The sequence below is a fragment of the Salmo salar genome, chromosome 26 (genome assembly GCF_965601325.2).
Source record: "Salmo salar chromosome 26, fSalSal1, whole genome shotgun sequence".
NCBI classification, from domain to species: domain Eukaryota; kingdom Metazoa; phylum Chordata; class Actinopteri; order Salmoniformes; family Salmonidae; genus Salmo; species Salmo salar.
The window spans coordinates 36,511,928-36,531,000 of NC_138316.1; the positions used below are offsets into that span (position 1 = coordinate 36,511,928).

At 44.1% G+C, this 19,073-nt stretch overlaps 1 protein-coding gene across 1 annotated transcript in view; it reads left to right on the top strand.

The window, feature by feature from the left end:
- Positions 1-19,073, top strand: part of LOC106591065 (ADAMTS-like protein 3) — a 70,830-nt gene that overhangs the window by 28,340 nt on the left and 23,417 nt on the right. The window contains exons 7-12 of the mRNA XM_045708304.2: positions 3,382-3,592; positions 3,850-4,029; positions 4,311-4,464; positions 7,608-7,867; positions 8,632-9,205; positions 15,237-15,471. Of these exons, the coding sequence (XP_045564260.2) occupies positions 3,382-3,592; positions 3,850-4,029; positions 4,311-4,464; positions 7,608-7,867; positions 8,632-9,205; positions 15,237-15,471 (1,614 nt within the window). The remainder of the gene's footprint in view (positions 1-3,381; positions 3,593-3,849; positions 4,030-4,310; positions 4,465-7,607; positions 7,868-8,631; positions 9,206-15,236; positions 15,472-19,073) is intronic.

Here is a 19,073-nt window from a genome sequence, read left to right on the forward strand (position 1 = left end):
GGAGCTCTTAAAATAGACCTCTTAGATAAACAGTGTTTCCTCTTTTGCTTTCTCACTCTTACATAAGATGGTGGATGAAGGCACCATAATTGTGTTCCAAATGACACCCTATGGGCCCTGGTCAAAAGGAGTGCACTACATTAAGAATAGCTGCCATTCAGGACGCAGTCACCATCTTTCTCCTACAGCGTCGTTGCGTTTTGGTACAACAGAAGTACATTCATTTCCAATGGAACGCAGTTACAGTGCGTTCTGTGTGCTGCATACCTTGGATTTATCGAACATATTTCATCAAATTGTATGCGTAGCCGGCTTGACAGAAATGGTAGCAGAAGGTGAATGTTGAACTTTTGTTGCACACATAAAGAGGTAATAGTGCGTACCATTTTGCACAATAACGCTGTCGGTGTGATCGAGGCGTAAGCCATAATGCTGCTAAAATGTTAGTCCAGGTAGCTATTTGGTTAACTATTTAACTATCTTCATTGACCCTTTTGACTCATCACATATCAAATAAAATAACATTTTATTGGTCCATATGTTATTCTGGGTGTAACGAAATGCTTGTGTTCCTAGTTCCAACAGTGCAGTAATATCTAACAATACACAACTATACAAACTGATCTAAAGGTTAGAGTGCTGCTGCTCCTTCTTCACCACACTGTCTGTGTGGGTGGACCATTTCAGAGTGTCACTTATCTGAAGCTTTTCACCCTCTCCACTGCGGTCCCGTCGATGTGGATGGGGGCGTGCGCCCTCTGCTGTCCCCTGAAGTCCACGATCAGCTCCTTCATTTTGTTGACATTGAGGGAGAGGTTGTTTTCCTGTTACCACTCCGCCAGGGCCCTCACCTCCTCCCTGTAGGCTGTCTCGTCATTGTTGGTAATCAGGCCTACTAATGTTGTGTCGTCTGCAAACTTGGCCCCGCAGAAATGAACAGGGAGTACAGGAGGGCGCTGATGCTGCTGCTACCGTTCATTATCTATCCTGTTGGCTAGTCACTTTATCCCTACCTACATGTTCATATCTACCGCAGTTACCTCCTACCCTGCTCATCCACTCTGTACTGGTACCCCGTGCATATAGCCATGTTATCGTTACTCATTGTGGATTTAATCCTCGTGTTATTATTTCTCTTTTGTTTCTCTCTGTATTGTTGGGAAGGGCCTGTAACTAAGCATTTCACTGTTAGTCTCCACCTATTGATTCTCTCTGCGTTGTTGGAAAGGCCTGTAACTAAGCATTTCACTGTTAGTCTCCACCTGTTGTTTACCAAGCATGTGACTAATAACGTGATTAGATTTTGATCTTTGCAGGGTATCTCCATCTATGATATCTAACTTAATGTACGGTTGGAAGAAACCATTTATGAAACAATGGATGGATGGATGGCTGGCTGGATGGATGGACATGATGGATGGATGGATGGATGGATGGATGGATGGATGGATGGATGGATGGATGGATGGACGTATGGGTGGATGGATGGACGGATGGACGTATGGACGGACTGATGGGTGGATGGATGGACGGCTGGATGGATGGACATGATGGATGGATGGATGGACGTATGGGTGGATGGATGGACGGATGGACGTATGGGTGGATGGATGGATGGATGGATGGACATGATGGATGGATGGATGGATGGATGGATGGATGGATGGATGGATGGATGGATGGATGGATGGATGGACGTATGGGTGGATGGATGGATGGCTGGATGGACGGATGGACGTATGGACGGACTGATGGGTGGATGGATGGACGGCTGGATGGATGGATGGACTGATGGGTGGATGGATGGATGGCTGGATGGGTGGATGGGTGAATGGACGGATGAATGGGTTTATTTAATGATTCAATTATTGATTGATTGAATGAATGATGGCTAGATGTGTTGGTCCCTGAGTAGGCTTGCTGAGGGAAGCACTACACCAGGTCCTCACCACATATTCTTTGAGAGAAGAAGAACACAGAGAAACGCTCCCAAAGTGATGTATCTCTATTGAGAAGTAGGTTTCTCATCTACTGGGTGATTTACTGTCTTCTACTGTGGTAATAGATGTACACAGGAAACAGCTGTAGGGTGCGGGCTTTATAAACACACACACGCACACATACAGTTATACACACAAACACACACATACAGTTATACACATACAGTTATACACACACACACACACACACACACACACACACACACACACACACACACACACACACACACACACACACACACACATACAGTTATTCACACAAACACACACACACACACACACACACACACACACATACATACAGTTATACACATACAGTTATACACACACACACGCACACATACAGTTATACACACAAACACACATACAGTTATACACATACAGTTATACACACAAACACACACACACATACAGTTATTCACACAAACACACACATACAGTTATACACATAGTTATACACATACAGTTATACACATACAGTTACACACAAACACACACATACAGTTATACACATACAGTTATACACAAACACACACATACAGTTATACACATACAGTTATACACAAACACACACATACAGTTATACACACAAACAGACACATACAGTTATACACATTGTTATACACATACAGTTATACACATACAGTTATACACATACAGTTATACACACACATACAGTTATACACATACAGTTATACACATACAGTTATATACACACACACACATACAGTTATACACATACAGTTATACACACAAACACACACATACAGTTATACACATACAGTTATACACATACAGTTATACACAAACACACACATACAGTTATACACATACAGTTATACACACTCAAAGCTGCTTCTGAGTTCTGACCCAGTGCAACTCAGAGACCAGTAGTCCCTTAGCTCCCTCTCTTCCCCTCACATCTCTGTCTGTCTGTCTGTCTGTCTGTCTGTCTGTCTGTCTGTCTGTCTGTCTGTCTGTCTGTCTGTCTGTCTGTCTGTCTGTCTGTCTGTCTGTCTGTCTGTCTGTCTGTCTGTCTGTCCACCTTCTCTGACCTCTCCCCTCTCTCCCTCCCTCCCACCTCCCTTTCTCTCTCCAGTGCTGCTGTTATAACTCACTTTTTAAGGACTAATGACAGTGGCAGGCCTGCCTTGTGTTTATCTTTACTTTATGAAAGCCATTTATGAGACTAGGAGTCACTATGGGTCCTCTCTCTCTTCGTGGAAATAATGGCATCTGCACTCGCCTCCATAAAAACAACATACCCGGTGTGTGTGTGTGTGTGTGTGTGCGTGTGCGTGCGTGTGTGTGTGCATGACTGTGCGTGTGTTTCTCAGTGTAATGATTTATGTGTCTAACATCCTCCCTCCCTCTCTCCTAGGTGGGAGGTGACAGCGTGGACTCGTTGCTCTGCATCGTGTGGGGTGGGCATCCAGACCAGGAGTGTGTTCTGCATGCGTGTGCTCTCCGTAGAGCAGCAGGATAGTGTGAGTGTGTCAGAGAAGGAGTGCAGGGAGTTCAAGCCGTCCATCCTTCAACCCTGCAACCAGGTGGACTGCCCTCCAGTATGGGAGACTGAGCCCTGGCAGGAGGTATGAAGGAGACGTCGTGGTGTGTATGTGTGTGTGTGTGTGTGTGTGTGTGTTAGGTATACGTTTTAGGCATCAAAGTTTATTATGGATAAATTGACGTTTTCTCTCTCTCTCTCTCTCTCTCTCTCTCTCTCTCTCTCTCTCTCTCTCTCTCTCTCTCTCTCTCTCTCTCTCTCTCTCTCTCTCTCTCTCTCTCTCTCTCTCTCTCTCTCTCTCTCTCTCTCTCTCTCTCTCTCTCTCTCTCCTCTCTCTCTCAGTGCTCCCTCTCCTGTGGCGGGGGTAGCCAGGTACGTACGGTGTTCTGTAAACAGCTGTTGTCTACGGGGGCCTACTGGACACTGGGGGACACAGCATGCCCAGGGGCCAAACCGGCCCCTCACAGGACCTGCTCCAAGACGGACTGTCTGCCCTACATGGCAGGGGGAGAGTGGGGGAAGGTGAGTGGGGATGGGGGAGGGAGGAGAGAGACTGAGGGAGAGAAGGAGAAGATTAATGGAGGGATGGGGAGGGAGGAGAGGGGGATGAAGGGAGAGTAGGAGAATGTGAGTAGAGAGGTTGCAGGGGGATGGATGGATGGAGGGAGGCAGAGTGGGGTAGGTGAGTGGAGGGAGGGAAGGAGGGGTTGTGTCAGAGGGACAGTGAAAGGAGGAGGGCAATTCCATTTTGATAACACAAAGTTGTAAAGAAACAAAATGCATAATGAATGTGTGTGTTGCAGTGCTCTGTGTCCTGTGGTCTGGGGATCCAACGTAGGGAGCCAGTGTGTCGGAGGCTGACCTCAGCTGGACAGCAGGTGATGCTGGCGAGGAGGCTCTGCAACGGCCTCTCCTCTCCACCCCTGGTCAGGACCTGCCGAATGATCACCTGCCCTGGTGAGTACACACACACACACACACACACACACACACAGTAGTGAATGCATACATTTCATTTCATTTCATGCATTTGTTTTTTGTACTGGCCCCCCGTGGGAATCAAACCCACAAAACTGGCGTTGCACACACCATGCTGGCGTTGCACACACCATGCTCTACCAACTGAGCCACAGGGAAGACTGTGCACACACACGTGCACACACTCATACACACACACACACACTCTCATACACAACACAAACACACACACCACACATTCACACACATACATACAACCACACACATACACACACTTCCCATGTCTGGGGAGAAATGTCTTGTGGTGTTCCGTCTGATGTCAGTGGTCCGTAAAGCTCAACTCTACAGAGATGTGACGCACCAGATTAGAGATTCTGAAAGCATACTGTCTCTGCATCCCAAATGGCACCCTGTTGTCTCAAAATTAGTGTACTATATAGGGAATAGGGTGCCATTGGGTCCTGGTCAAAAGTAGTGCACTAGGAAATAGGGTGCCATTTGGGACATATTCACTGTGAACATGCTATGGGTGAGTAGGAGTCTTAAATATGTACACTTGAAAGTGATCCAAAGTAGTATAGAGAATAGGGTACCATTTGTGATCCAGCCACTGTGACCATACTGTGCCTGAGTACAAAGTCTTCGATATCTATATGTCTGGAAAGTGATTATCCATGAGAATAAAGACACAGGAACATGTCCCATCCTTCAAAATGACTGTTCTTTATCAGGCCATCGACAGCTCCAGTTCTCACTTTGAATGTTTACATTTGAACCGACTAATCAAAAAAAAGTATATATATATTATATATATACCTACAGTATAGGCATGTTATCTATGCCAACGTACAAACAGTACACCATTACTGACCGCAATCTACACACCACACACACACACACACACACACACATACACTGTAAGCCAACTACTGTTCAGTGCAGCAAAGTGTACTTCCAGAATGAAGAAAACATCTGAAAAGCATACAGAAGTAAGGTCAATGGTTGTGTGTGAGTTCACACTGTAAAGGAAATAGTCCACTCTCCTACGGTGTGTGTGTGTGTGTGTGTGTGCCCCAAAGAGTTCACTGTGTGTCTGATAGCTACCATCTCTCTGAACTGCCTCAACAGAGAGAGGACATACAATACATGATTGAGTACCTCACAAATGTCACAGCTACTCCTTAAAGGAAATGTGTGTATGTGTGTGTGTGTGTGTGTGTGTGTGTGTGTGTGTGTGTGTGTGTGTGTGTGTGTGTGTGTGTGTGTGTGTGTGTGTGTGTGTGTGTGTGTGTGTGTGTGTGTTTGAGAAACTGTCCTACCCAGCTGCTGCTTATGAGGGCCAGGGTCAGAGTGGGGTCATGGTGTGTGTGAGTGATGTGCGCACATGCCCATGCCTCTGTGTATGAACTTTCAACATGTCAGTATACTACACCTTTAGATTCACAATATGGTAGTGTGTATACTACACCTATAGATTCACAATAGGGTAGTGTGTATACTTCACCTACAGATTCACAATAGGGTAGTGTGTATACTACACCTATAGATTCACAATATGGTAGTGTGTATACTACACCTATAGATTCACAATATAGTAGTGTGTATACTACACCTTTTAGATTCACAATATGGTAGTGTGTATACTACACCTATAGATTCACAATATGGTAGTGTGTATACTACACCTATAGATTCACAATAGGGTAGTGTGTATACTTCACCTATAGATTCACAATAAGGTAGTGTGTATACTACACCTATAGATTCACAATAGGGTAGTGTGTATACTACACCTATAGATTCACAATAGGGTAGTGTGTATACTGTGTTTTGTGTTTGAAGATATTAGATGGATTGACTTCACATTAACCAAAGGATTTGACTCTCCCCTGCTGTCATGCTAGCCTCAGGCTGTGTCCCAAACAGCACCTTATTCCAAAAACAGTGCATTACTTTTCATCAGGTCCCATAGGGCTCTGGTCAGTACTGCACTATATAGGGATTAAGGTGCCATTTGGGATGTAGCCTCAGAGTCTCAAGCACAAGGTCATGTTGCCTCATCCTTCTAGCCCAGACCTTATCTCATTCCCTGTTATCAAAGCTAATGATATCAAATCCACAGGATTAACTTGACCCAGATATACAGGGAGTGTGCTTCCCAAATGGCACCCTATTCGCCATATAGTACACTACTTTGGAGCAGAGTCCACATTGCCTCACAGTCTAAGTATGACCATACAGGCTCTGGTCACTACATAGGGAATAGAGTGCCATTTGGTATGCTGACAGAGAGTGCGTTAGAGGGAGGGTCCGCATGCATTGCCTCACAGTCTAAGTATGACCATCAGTCAGTACGAGATAGAAATTACAGCAATTGAGGTGTACTGCTCTTTCGTGAGAGCTTGGTTTTAAGTCCAGCGGATTCCAGACGGAACAGGGTGGAAGATCTTGTTCTCTACTGATTGACTCTTTTCTCATTTTAAGATCACTTTATTAGATCACTTTATTAGATCACAAGGTCCAACCGAAATGTGAGTTCTGCTTTTAACCCCTACAAAGACATAAATACACCCAGGTTTTGGAGAGGTGCGAGGAGCTGCCACACTGGGCGCCCCGGGGAGCTGTTGTTATGGGGGGTTAAGTGCTTTGCTCAAGGGCACAACGACAGGCAATGGCATCTGGGATTTGATACCAGCAACCCTCTGGTTGCCAGCTCACTTCCCGACAAATCTTTCCTGTCAGATCCAGGATTTGAACTGACAACCATCCTGTTGCTGAGTTTCCTCTTTAACTGCTAGGCTAACTGCCGCCCACATTATGGTAATGATAATGTAGAATCATTATTCCAAATCAAATCATTACCATAATGTCAGATATAATGTAAGTTTTATTTATAATATTTTCTGTTAGTTATAAAGTTGTTTTATCCTTCTAAACCTTCATGCTATAGCCTATATTTGTCATGTGAGTAAATGACAATGGTTTAATTCACTGTAAGAGGTTGACCACTGTTATGTTCTCTCTTTCTCTGTCTCTATCTCTCTGTCTCTCTCTCTGTCTCTCTGTCTCCCTCATTCTCTCTCTCTCCCTTCCTCTTTCCCTCCATCCATCCTTCACTTCAGAGCATAAGACAGAGATGAACCCCAGACAGCTTGTGAAGGAAGCATTCAGAATCAACCAGCAACCCACAAAGGAGACAGGGAAGGAAGCATCAAAGGAAACAATCAAGGAACCAGTAAAGCGTTGTCCGTTGATTCTAGGCTTGAGTCGTATCTACATCCAGACCCGGCAGGAGAAACGCCTCCACCTGACCGTCGGCGGGCGTGCTTACCTCCTACCAAAAACCTCCCTGATCATCAAATGCCCTGTCCGGCGCTTCCAGGTTGGATCCTTTCCTCATGGTCTTTATTGTTGTAATGGATGAGAACATATGCCATGGCTGGGGTTTCCAGGTTGGATCCTTTCCTCATGGTCTTTATTGTTGTAATGGATGAGAACATATGCCATGGCTGGGGTTTCCAGGTTGGATCCTTTCCTCATGGTCTTTATTGTTGTAATGGATGAGAACATATGCCATGGCTGGGGTTTCCAGGTTGGATCCTTTCCTCATGGTCTTTATTGTTGTAATGGATGAGAACATATGCCATGGCTGGGGTTTCCAGGTTGGATCCTTTCCTCATGGTCTTTATTGTTGTAATGGATGAGAACATATGCCATGGCTGGGGTTTCCAGGTTGGATCCTTTCCTCATGGTCTTTATTGTTGTAATGGATGAGAACATATGCCATGGCTGGGGTTTCCAGGTTGGATCCTTTCCTCATGGTCTTTATTGTTGTAATGGATGAGAACATATGCCATGGCTGGGGTTTCCAGGTTGGATCCTTTCCTCATGGTCTTTATTGTTGTAATGGATGAGAACATATGCCATGGCTGGGGTTTCCAACTATGACTGGACATGTTTATCATTTAAAATCACTTACATTTCATTTTGTAGATTCATTCCGGCAATAGACAAATCTCCCTGAACAGCTGTTCTGCTCAGCTTGTCAGGAGGTAAAGGCCATTCCAGGACTCCAGTCTAAATGGAGAGGTTGGCCTCCTTAGCTCTTATTTTTGCCTTGTGTTTTGTCTTGTATGTTGCATCTAGAAAGCCTACATCCGTTGGGAGAAGGACGGCCGCCCCCTGCCCAGCTGCAAGCGTCTGGGCGTCACCAAATCTGGTTCTCTAAAGATCCACAGCCTAGGGGTCGTGGACAGTGGGGTGTACGTGTGTATCGCTGGCCCCGCCTCCGACACATTCACCCTTAAACTGATTGGCAGCGACAGCAGACTGATTGACCGACCGGTTGAAAACAAATCATACCCCGAACCTGGCCTAGACCTGACCAGGATTCAACCACGAGTCAACCCTCAGGACTGGGACCCCCAGGGTCTTCCTCACTGCCTCCCCTTTACCCCCAGCCTCAAAGGTCCCAGTCTGTCTCTGCTGCCCGGTGGTGTGGAGGCCTCGGTGCTGCAGGTGCAGGTGGGGGCCTCCGTGCTGCAGCCCTGGAGCCTGGAGGAGAGGGTGAGGAACGTGAGTCTGCAGGCGGAGATGGGAGAGATCAGCCAGGAACAGGCTTCTCAGATCATCTACACCCTCATCACAGAGATGTCTGGAGTACAACAGGCCTCCACAGAGCATTGGAAAGGGACCAAGGAGGAGACGGAGAACCCAAAAGGTAACGTTTTGTTATGATAGAAAATAATCCAATACAATAGAATACAACTTTTTCCCTCCAAGGACGTCACCGTACCAGAATGAAAAACACCACATGTACATCGTACACATTAGAAACAGTTACCCAGGCACACCATGCTGTACATTGACACATATAGGACAGAAACACTCACATCATTCATAATGAATCTGCAAGTGTCTGAGAAGTTGTTTTGCATAATATAATATACAGTATTACATAACATTTTTGTATAATAGTTATGTAATGTATGCAGTTACCATGTTGTTTCTAAGTAAACACCAGGTAGTTAGCGGGCTGTAGAATAAAGTTTAATGCTAGTTTTCACTCAGAGGGCTCTATTTTCGGGCCGGCGTTAAGGCAGCGCTAGTGTCAAATGCACGCTAGTTTGCAATTTTATCATGGAAATTCTGGCACACTGGTATTTTCCAGCCCTAAAGCCATGTTTGGCAATTTACCTTTCTAATATCAGCACACTTGCGCTCAGATGGGAGGGGTTGGAAATATTTGAGGCGTGTCCTTAAAAACATGATCCAAAGTGCTATTTTCAGGCAGTACTGGTAGGGATATTTAAGACCAACCAAAAGCTGGTTTGGTTATGACATGAATATTGACAGCAGAAACACAGCCTATCCAGCCGTGATGCACACTGACCATATGAACATGGAACAAGAGTAGCCTGATGTGCTTTTGGAGTCTGAATACTTCCTATTTAGAAACATAAAAAACGTGTTTTTTCCCATTTCGTTTTATTTGGTTAAAAACCAAGATTAGCCTCCTCCTCTCAATGAAGCCTTTTTTTGTCTGCCAAATGCAATCGTGAAGTAGTCAAGACTGTCGATAAAGGGTTTGGCTCCCGAGACCGCATGGAAATAAATCACCATTGCTTTATTAAAATGTAAAGTTTGAGAGAAGTTAAACAGTGAGCTGACATTCCCTTTTTATCTGTGCATTGTAGGCAGGACCACATTATTTTAGCATGCAGGTCACGTTTTGGACGTAGGTAAAAACTCCTCCATGATGTGGAAGACCTCCCTTAGGCCTACTATAACGAAGGCTGGTTCAACAGAAATGCCTGTCTTTTTTATCCTGATGGTTTTATGATATCATTACATTCTACATGTATTTATTGTTGTTGTTGTTTAAAAAAAAACGTATTGCTTGTTTTTCGTTACATTTTATTACAACCAAACAAATTAGAATGATTCACCTTCCTGGTTTTATGGTGACAACGTTGGTTGTACGCTTGCAATGCAACTTCTGGAGATGCGATCTTATCTGTTTGATGGTTCCGATTATGTTCGTAAAATGTAGGCCTATTTGGGAGCAGTATAACGATGAGTGGACACTCTCCCTTTATTTATATTGGATTTTAGTCCAGCTACTGTGAAAAGTTTGGATGTCCGTATAACCCTCCATAGTCGGCGTTGTTTATTATATGGCCACAGGGCGACTTTATGGTGCCTGTAAGTGTTACATAACCTATTTAAAACAAGTTGTTTGGTTTTGTTTAGAATTATATTAGAATTATGAATTATCTTTTTAGGCCTCATTAATAATGAATTTAATCTAGTTTATTGGCAATGTTTTTCATGTCCATGCTCAGCCATAATGCAATTTACTGTAGGTCTAGCCTCTATATCAGTGTGAATTATATTGAAGCCATGCAATTACTGAGAACAATGTGGACTACAAATGGGTTCAAGTTAACCTATTCAGGAAAGATGGGATAGATAGGTCCACATTTTGTTAATTTGTTTCTGTAAGCCATTTAACTTCTTGGTGACAGGGGGCAGTATTCAGAAATTCAGATGAATACGTGCCCAAATTAAACTGCCTGCTGCTCGGTCCCAGAAGAGAGGATATGCACATTATTAGTAGATTTGGATAGAAAACACTCTGAAGTTTCTAAAACTGTTTGAATGATGTCTGTGAGTATAACAGAACTCATATGGCAGGCAAAGTCCTGAGAAAAAAATCCAACCAGGAAGTGACTTGTAGTTTTTCTATCTAATCCCTATTCAAATTACAGTGTCTGTGGGGTCATTTTGCACTTCCTAAGGCTTCCATTGGCTGTCAACAGTCTTTAGAAACTTGTCTCATCCTTCTACTGTTACTGGGCAGAGAATAGGAGCTCAGTCAATCAATGGACTGCCTGGGACCAGTGAGTTGTTTACTGCGCACTGACAAAGGCACACCGCTCCTTCTTTTTCCTCTGTAATGAATACGCTATTGTCCGGTTGGAATATTACCGAAGTTTTATGTTAAAAAAGACCCTAAGGATTGATTGTAAACATCGTTTGACAGCTATTTTAAAATCTGACACAGCGGTTGCATTAAGGAGAAGTGTATCTATAATTCTTTCAATAACTGTTGTAAATTTTATCAACGTTTATGATGAGTATTTTTGTAAATTGATGTGCTCATTCACCGGGAGTTTTGGTGGGAATACATTTTCTGAACATCACGTGCCAATGTAAAATGGGGTTTATGGATATAAATATGAACTTTATCGAACAAAACATACATGTATTTTGTAACATTGAGTCTTGGGAGTGTCATCTGATGAAGATCATCAAAGGTTAGTGATTAATTTTAGCTGTATTTCTGGTTTTTGTGACGCCTCTCCTTGCTTGGAAAATAGCTGTGTGGTTTTTCATGTTTAGGCGCTGTCCTAACATAATCTAATGTTATGCTTTCGCCGTAAAGCCTTTTTGAAATCGGACACTGTGGTTGGATTAAGGAGCATCTTATCTTTAAAATGGTGTATAATACTTGTGTGTTTGAGAAATTTGAATTGTGATTTTTGTTGTTTTGCTAGCGTCCCACATGTCCCTTAACAAACTATAACGGACTAACATTGGAATTTGAGTTGACTCCAAGGCAATACATTAAAGACCATAAATACACAATCTGAAGAAACCACGTATGTGACCGACCGTTTCGATTTGGTCTTATGTAGCAAAATTGAAATTGTGTTTTTACATTGGATGAAAGTATAGACTCAGAGCTGGAAAATGGTATATCATACACTGCATTTGAGGAACAATGGGAAAGTAATTCTGCTTCGAAAGTTGATTAACTTGTAACCTCACTTTTGAGAAAATGGCCCTTGAATGTTTTAGTAAACCTACTGGAGAGCTCTTTGTCTACACCCATTCAGCATCGTTCAGACCCTCTTAAACCATAGCCCCACTCATCTCTTTAAGGATTCACATGTTAGGCCATGTACTAAACAACCAAAGATTAAGACTAAAGGCTGGTTTATATTACGTCTATCAACAGTTGTCGCAGTAACATCATGAACATTCTATTGCCGTCTGACATCAAATTTGTCGTCGTCGTTAGGAAAAAGTATACACACAAAAACTACAGGCTGCATGATGTCAGCAGCCTGGTTTGTCCAAAATAGCATAACTAGTGTATTTTAACACCAATAAACCCACCCGTTTAAAAAATGTATTTAGTATATATCAATCTAGCAAACGAGGCAACTAAAAGCAACTTTCTAAACAATGTTTTGGTTTGTTTCTAGTTTGTTAGCTAGCTAGCTAATGTTAAGTTATCTGGATAGCCAGTTCAAATAATGACAAATAATATACTGTAGCTGACAACTTCTTCACTTTAGTTCATTTGTCTTTATTATTACTGGAAAATAAACTCACAACAAGATCATTATTTACAAGTTAATGGCGAGCCAATTACCGAAAATAGCTTACGGTTGTAAGTGTGACGAAGTCAGTCGGCATTTTACCGGAGAATTTTAGATCTTGGACACTGTCTCATTGGCCTAACGTTATATGCTAATTTGTCTTTGGTGCAGGTCAAGTTCTTCACATTACTGTCTCTGGTAAACACATACTATATCAAATAAAATCTATGTTTAATTGTCACATGCACAGAATACAGAAGGTGTAGTGAAATGGTTACTTGGATAGTGGAGTATTTTCTTTAGACATGTAGCTAGCTAGCTAGCTAAACAATGAACCATAATCCCAACTCATAACGTTACTACCCTTCATGAATCTGCAGGTAGTTTACCAACCATGTTCAATGTTAGTTAGCTAGCTAACATTAGGCTATAACTAGCAATGCAAATTGCTCTTAGATACGAATAATATTACAACACAGATCATACACTTTCTGATTAAATTAGAAACATATCATATCTGAAAATGTAGCTAGCTATACTATCTTACCTGTATACATGGATGGATGCTTCTTATCATGTTTCAGATAAGACCCAGATGCAGACTGTGTCGAAGTAACAATGTTTATTGCAACAACAGGGGCAAAGGTACAGCACAGCAGGCAGGTTCAGGGTCAGGTCAGGCAGAGGTCGGTAATCCAGAGTAGTGCGGCAAAGGTACAGGACATCAGGCAGGCTCAGGGTCAGGTCAGGTAGAGGTCGGTAATCCAGAGTAGTGGGGCAAAGGTACAGGACGGCAGGCAGGCAGAAGGGTCAAAGCCAGGAAAAACTAGAAAACCGGAACTTGGACTAGACAGGAGCAAGGGGAAAACCACTGGTAGGTTTGAACGAACAAAACGAACTGGCAACAGACAAACAGAGAACACAGGTATAAATACACAGGGGATAATGAGGAAGATGGGCGACACCTGGAGGGGTTGGAGACAAGCACAGACTGGTGAAACAGATAAGGGCGTGACACTTCTCCCTCTCTGTCATGGATGCCATGGTTGCCCTTAGTTTGAAGATGTAATCTGGAGACAGGTGTTTTATACAACTGCCTTCTGTGTGTTCTCTTTTTGACTCCCTCTGCATATTTGCAATCAAATGCCTGAATTTTCTCCATCTCCTTAGTTATCATGCTCTAATTCCACCGGGCATTCTACTGATTTCAAGACTTGGTCCTCCAGAAAGTGGAGGGCAACACTTTTGCAGTTCTACTAGGTGATATCTTTCAACAAAGCCGCGTTAGAAAGGATGACCTACACATACTAACCAGCTCATGTTATAGACAGGAGCGTGCTACATGGCAGACCAATCCGAACTCATCTCTCGGCATGTCCAGCCCATCCATATCTCAGCCAATCATGGCTATGAAGGTTCCTGGCTCATGAAGGTTCCTGGCTTTTTCCGTGGCTAAACCAACTAGGCTCATAATTTCACAATTGTATTTGTATTTAAAGATGGCATGCAAGTGTGTTATTAAGACACATGATAGTTCACATGTTCCAGAAGGCATTTCTGCCCAAAAACTGATTTAGATTTTTTTTAATGTTACATTCAAATGCCTCTCCTGTGAAGTAGTGATGTGTGACATATGCCTAGTTTCCTGAAATGAGTCATATATTTTGCCATGGAGCACATTCTGATTGGCCAGTGAGGGGCCAAGCCTCGTGACACCCACAACTTGTTTAATCGTCAAAACCCAGCCCCTTTCGCGCCAACGCCAACAAGTGTGCCGAGAATTGTGATAGTGAAAATAGCAAAACTATTTCTGACACACCCCTGAACCTATAGCACTACCCACTGCGTTTAGATTTACCATTGCGTTGGGTTTGTTAAAATAGAGCCCAGATTGTCAGGGTAGGGCAGTTAAGGAATACAAGAAACAGGATTGCGTATTCAGATGAAACATTTGCAGGCACTATATGGTGTTAGAGTTCATTTTAAAAAGAGGGTATTCATAGGAAAGATACTTTCATAGCTAAATAAAAACGACAAGTTATTTATTTATGTTCAGTTTATATACAGGAATGAAACCCACAACTCATCTATTACATTACTAGTGCATCAAATGTGTTTTTATCAAGGTTGGGGGTCAATTCCTTTTCAATTCAGTCAATTCCTTTTCAATTCAGTCAATTCCTTTTCAATTCAGGAAGAAAAATGTAAAATTCTAACTCCAAATGTTCCTCATAAAGCATCGAGAAAATGTGGAATGTCAGTTTACTTCCTGAAACAAATTAATGGAAATGGAACTGACCCCTACTGTAGTTATTCTTTCATCTGCAACATACAATGTGATCCGATCTCAAATCTCAATAGACCGGACACCAAACTCGTCAGAGTGGTCGGCTAGTAGCTTCAGGAGACCAGTGATCATCCGACAGAGGCAGAACCCCCTGATGACCTTCCAGAGGAGTCTGAACATCAGTGTTGGCCAGACAGCCTTCCTGACCAACGCCACACGACAGCTGTACCTGCTCTGCCCCACAGAGGGCATCCCGCAGCCCCAAATCACCTGGACCAAGGACGGAGTAGAGCTACAACTAACTGACAGGTAACACATACAGTATTACACAAATACACACATGCATACTGTCGCACACGCACACAGACACACGTACACACACACACACACACACACACATAAATAATACATGCCCGTTAGCTTTATGTTATCCATTCTCACTCCTCTTTCCATAATATAGTGCAGCAGCCCTTTGAACTATGTGGGGTATAGCTCAGGCCTGCTGGGCTTGGCTTGGCTTTGCCCTGGAGAGAATACTGATTGTAGCTATGCAGGATCCCTGTGAGAAGCTATGGAAACTGTTACTCATATATCAGAGAAAGGAGAAAGGACTCGGAGCCCGCTGTGAATGTTCTGTGTTCCGAGTCCGCCTCAGATCATGGTGTGAAATTTACAATTTCACCTTCCGGACCCTGTTTCTAAGTCTCACTCCTCAAGTCTTCCTTCTCCTCCTCAAGTCTTCCTCTTCCTCCCCCTCTTCAAATCTTCCTTCCTACTCATGTCTTCTTCCTCCTTTCCCCCATACTCATCCTCCTCTTCCTCACGTCTTGTATATCACCCTCCCTCCTCATCTTCCTCACGTCTTGTATATCACTCCCCCTCCTCTTCCTCACATATTGTATATCCCCCTCCTCCTCTTCCTCCTATTCTCCTCATGGATCTCCCATGGAGCTGGAGCAGCACTCACTGTTTTACAGGGTCAGCTCAGAACTTGGCTGGAGAATGGAGAGAGTTTAGAGAAAGGGGATAGAGAAGTGAGAGGGAGAGTAAAGGGAAGGGAAGAAAACGGCTAGAGAGAGGGAAGAGAGGTGGAGGAGAGGGGGAAATAGAAGAAAAGAAAATAGAGGGGAAGGACAGAGGAGAGAGAGGGGAAGGACAGAGGAGATAGAGGGGAAGGACAGAGGAGAGAGAGGGGAAGGACAGAGGAGAGAGAGGGGAAGGACAGAGGAGAGAGAGGGGAGGGAAGGAAAGAGGAGAGAGAGGGGAGGGAAGGAAAGAGGAGAGAGAGGGGAGGGAAGGAAAGAGGAGAGAGAGGGGAGGGAAGGAAAGAGGAGAGAGAGGGGAGGGAAGGAAAGAGGAGAGAGAAGGGAAGGAGAGGAGAGAGAAGGAAAGGAGAGGGAAGGCAGCATAAAATTGGACAGAGAGGAGCGGAAAGGCGAGAAAAAAAAGTGAAAGGGTGAAGGGTAATGGGAAAGGGCAGGGGAAACGGAGGGGAAAATGGACGGTTGATTGACATTCACAGGGCCCAGGGCTGAGGCGTGAAGCTGTGTGTTCTCCCAGTTCCGTGTGAGTATGGAGACGGTTGCCCTTCACTTGCTCTTATCAAAGTGATGTGGTCTTGGAACCAACGTGTTGTGATAGCAGGCAGCGGACCGCCTGCTGTGTACTGGAAACTGTTTGACCTCTCTAAAGACTTGGATAGATTTGAAGTGGAAATTCAGGAATTCTTACAAGACAATGGAAATTGCTATAATTAAAACCAATGTGTTTCGGCCTTTCACCTTCATCAGGGTTTTTCAACAGATTTGCCAGGCCTCATGTTCATTCAATGAGGGGAAAGATGTTTATTTCAGGTTTCTTACCTGCTTTTTAAACCTGTAGTAGAGAAATAAAAATAATATGTTTCGTGTTTGATGTGTATGTATGCCAGTGTGGAGCCAAAGACACATTTCCACATTTGGACTTGCTTGCTTTTGGTGGTGCAATGCCCTGAATGATGGCATGCCAGGGCAGTCTTTCCTTCATAGAAGTTGCTAAGCCCGACCTGACACCAGTGTCTCGCCAGATGTTATCCATAATGTCTCCTTTGGTCTTCTGGGAGGTCTTGGTCCATGACATGAGGGGACCCACAGTATAAATGTCTCAGCCTTCTGACCGTTATCTGGAAAATCCGGACAATTAAGTTGTTTGAGGTCCAAATGTAATCATGTGATTGTGATTGGTCAGACGTTGGTTGGACCATGGTATTTAGTCTCATATTCTCACATGTTATGCATATACTGAACATATGGATAAAAGTGTATGCTAAACGACTGTAGAGTATTATATCATCCCGTCTACTGGCATGTCTACTGTAGATATTCTACTGCATGTGTTTAGCAGGTTTTACATGATAGGTACAGTACTGGCCGTAGGACTGCTGCTAGCCACAATTCTATTTTTCCAGGGATGTGGTCTGAGAGAGTACATTTTCCATGCTCTAATGGTTTATACGTTCCCCTCTAGATCCACTGACTCCATGTTATAAAATAGAAAATCATTTTCCCCCCATTTACTACATATAGCAGAGTAAGTCTGATACTTCGTTTATCTAAATAAAAGGTCAGACAATATGTTAGGCACAGATCTAGGATCAGCGTACCTTCCCTTAAGCCTCACCTTAACCATAATGGGAGGACAAACACAAAACTGATCTTGGATCAATGTCAAGGGGGCAACTACATTCTACTACAGAGTAGAAAGACCTCCGTTTTGAGGTTTCACCCCCTAATGGTTATGGTTAGGCTTCGGGAAGGGTAAGCTGATCCTAGATCTGTGCATAAGGGTAACTTATAGCCTGTGAGTGATGGCCAAGCAGCAGTCTGATGAAGTGGGATGTGGGTGGGAGTAGCTCTGTGTACATTCCCAAGTGGTCTAAATGGGATCTAACAGAGAGCTTATAGCCCCATAGAGATCCATAAACCACTGCATGGCTTTAGTAGCCCTCAGCCTGCCCTAGTCACACACCCATATAGACAAAACCTGTTGTCTGTCCCCAGACCCAGATCCTGCCTCTCTGCCTCTCTGCCCCAGCCCATAACCCTAGACACAGATCCTGCCTCTCTCTCCCAGCCCATAACCCCAGATCCTGCCTCTCTCCCCCAGCCCATAACCCCAGACACAGATCCTGCCTCTCTCCTCCAGCCCATAACCCCAGATCCTGCCTCTCTCCCCCAGCCCATAACCCCAGATCCTGCCTCTCTCCCCCAGACCATAACCCCAGACACAGACCCTGCCTCTCTCCCCCAGCCCATAACCCCAGACACAGACCCTGCCTCTCTCCCCCAGCCCATAACCCCAGACACAGATCCTGCCTCTCTCCCCCAGACCATAACCCCAGACACAGACCCTGCCTCTCTCCCCTAGCCCATAACCCCAGACACAGACCCTGCCTCTCTCCCCTAGCCCATAACCCCAGACACAGACCCTGCCCTTTCTCCCAGACCAAGAACCTGCCCCAGCCACAGTCCCTGTGTTCCCAATCCCAGCCCTTGCCCTCTCCCCACAGCAACACTCCATATAAACAGTCCCTGTCCACTTCCCCCAGCTCCTCTCCCCCATGCCCTTTTACCCCAGTCTCAAAGGAAGGAGACTTCATGAGTCCAAAAACAGTATCTCTCTCTCTCCAGTCCCCACAAGCTGTTTTGACCCAAGCTTTCCCTGCATGGTGGTTCCGGTAATCTCTTAAATCTGTTATTGGAGTGTTTGAACCTGGGCCAATATTCATAGTGCCTCCATGCAGAAGTGCTGATCTAAGATCAGGTCTTCCCTGTCCATTAAATTATATTCCTTATGATCTAAAATGCTAAACTGAATCTCGATCAGCACTCCTACTGTGAGATGCTTTATGAATACGGCCCAGGAATCAAGTA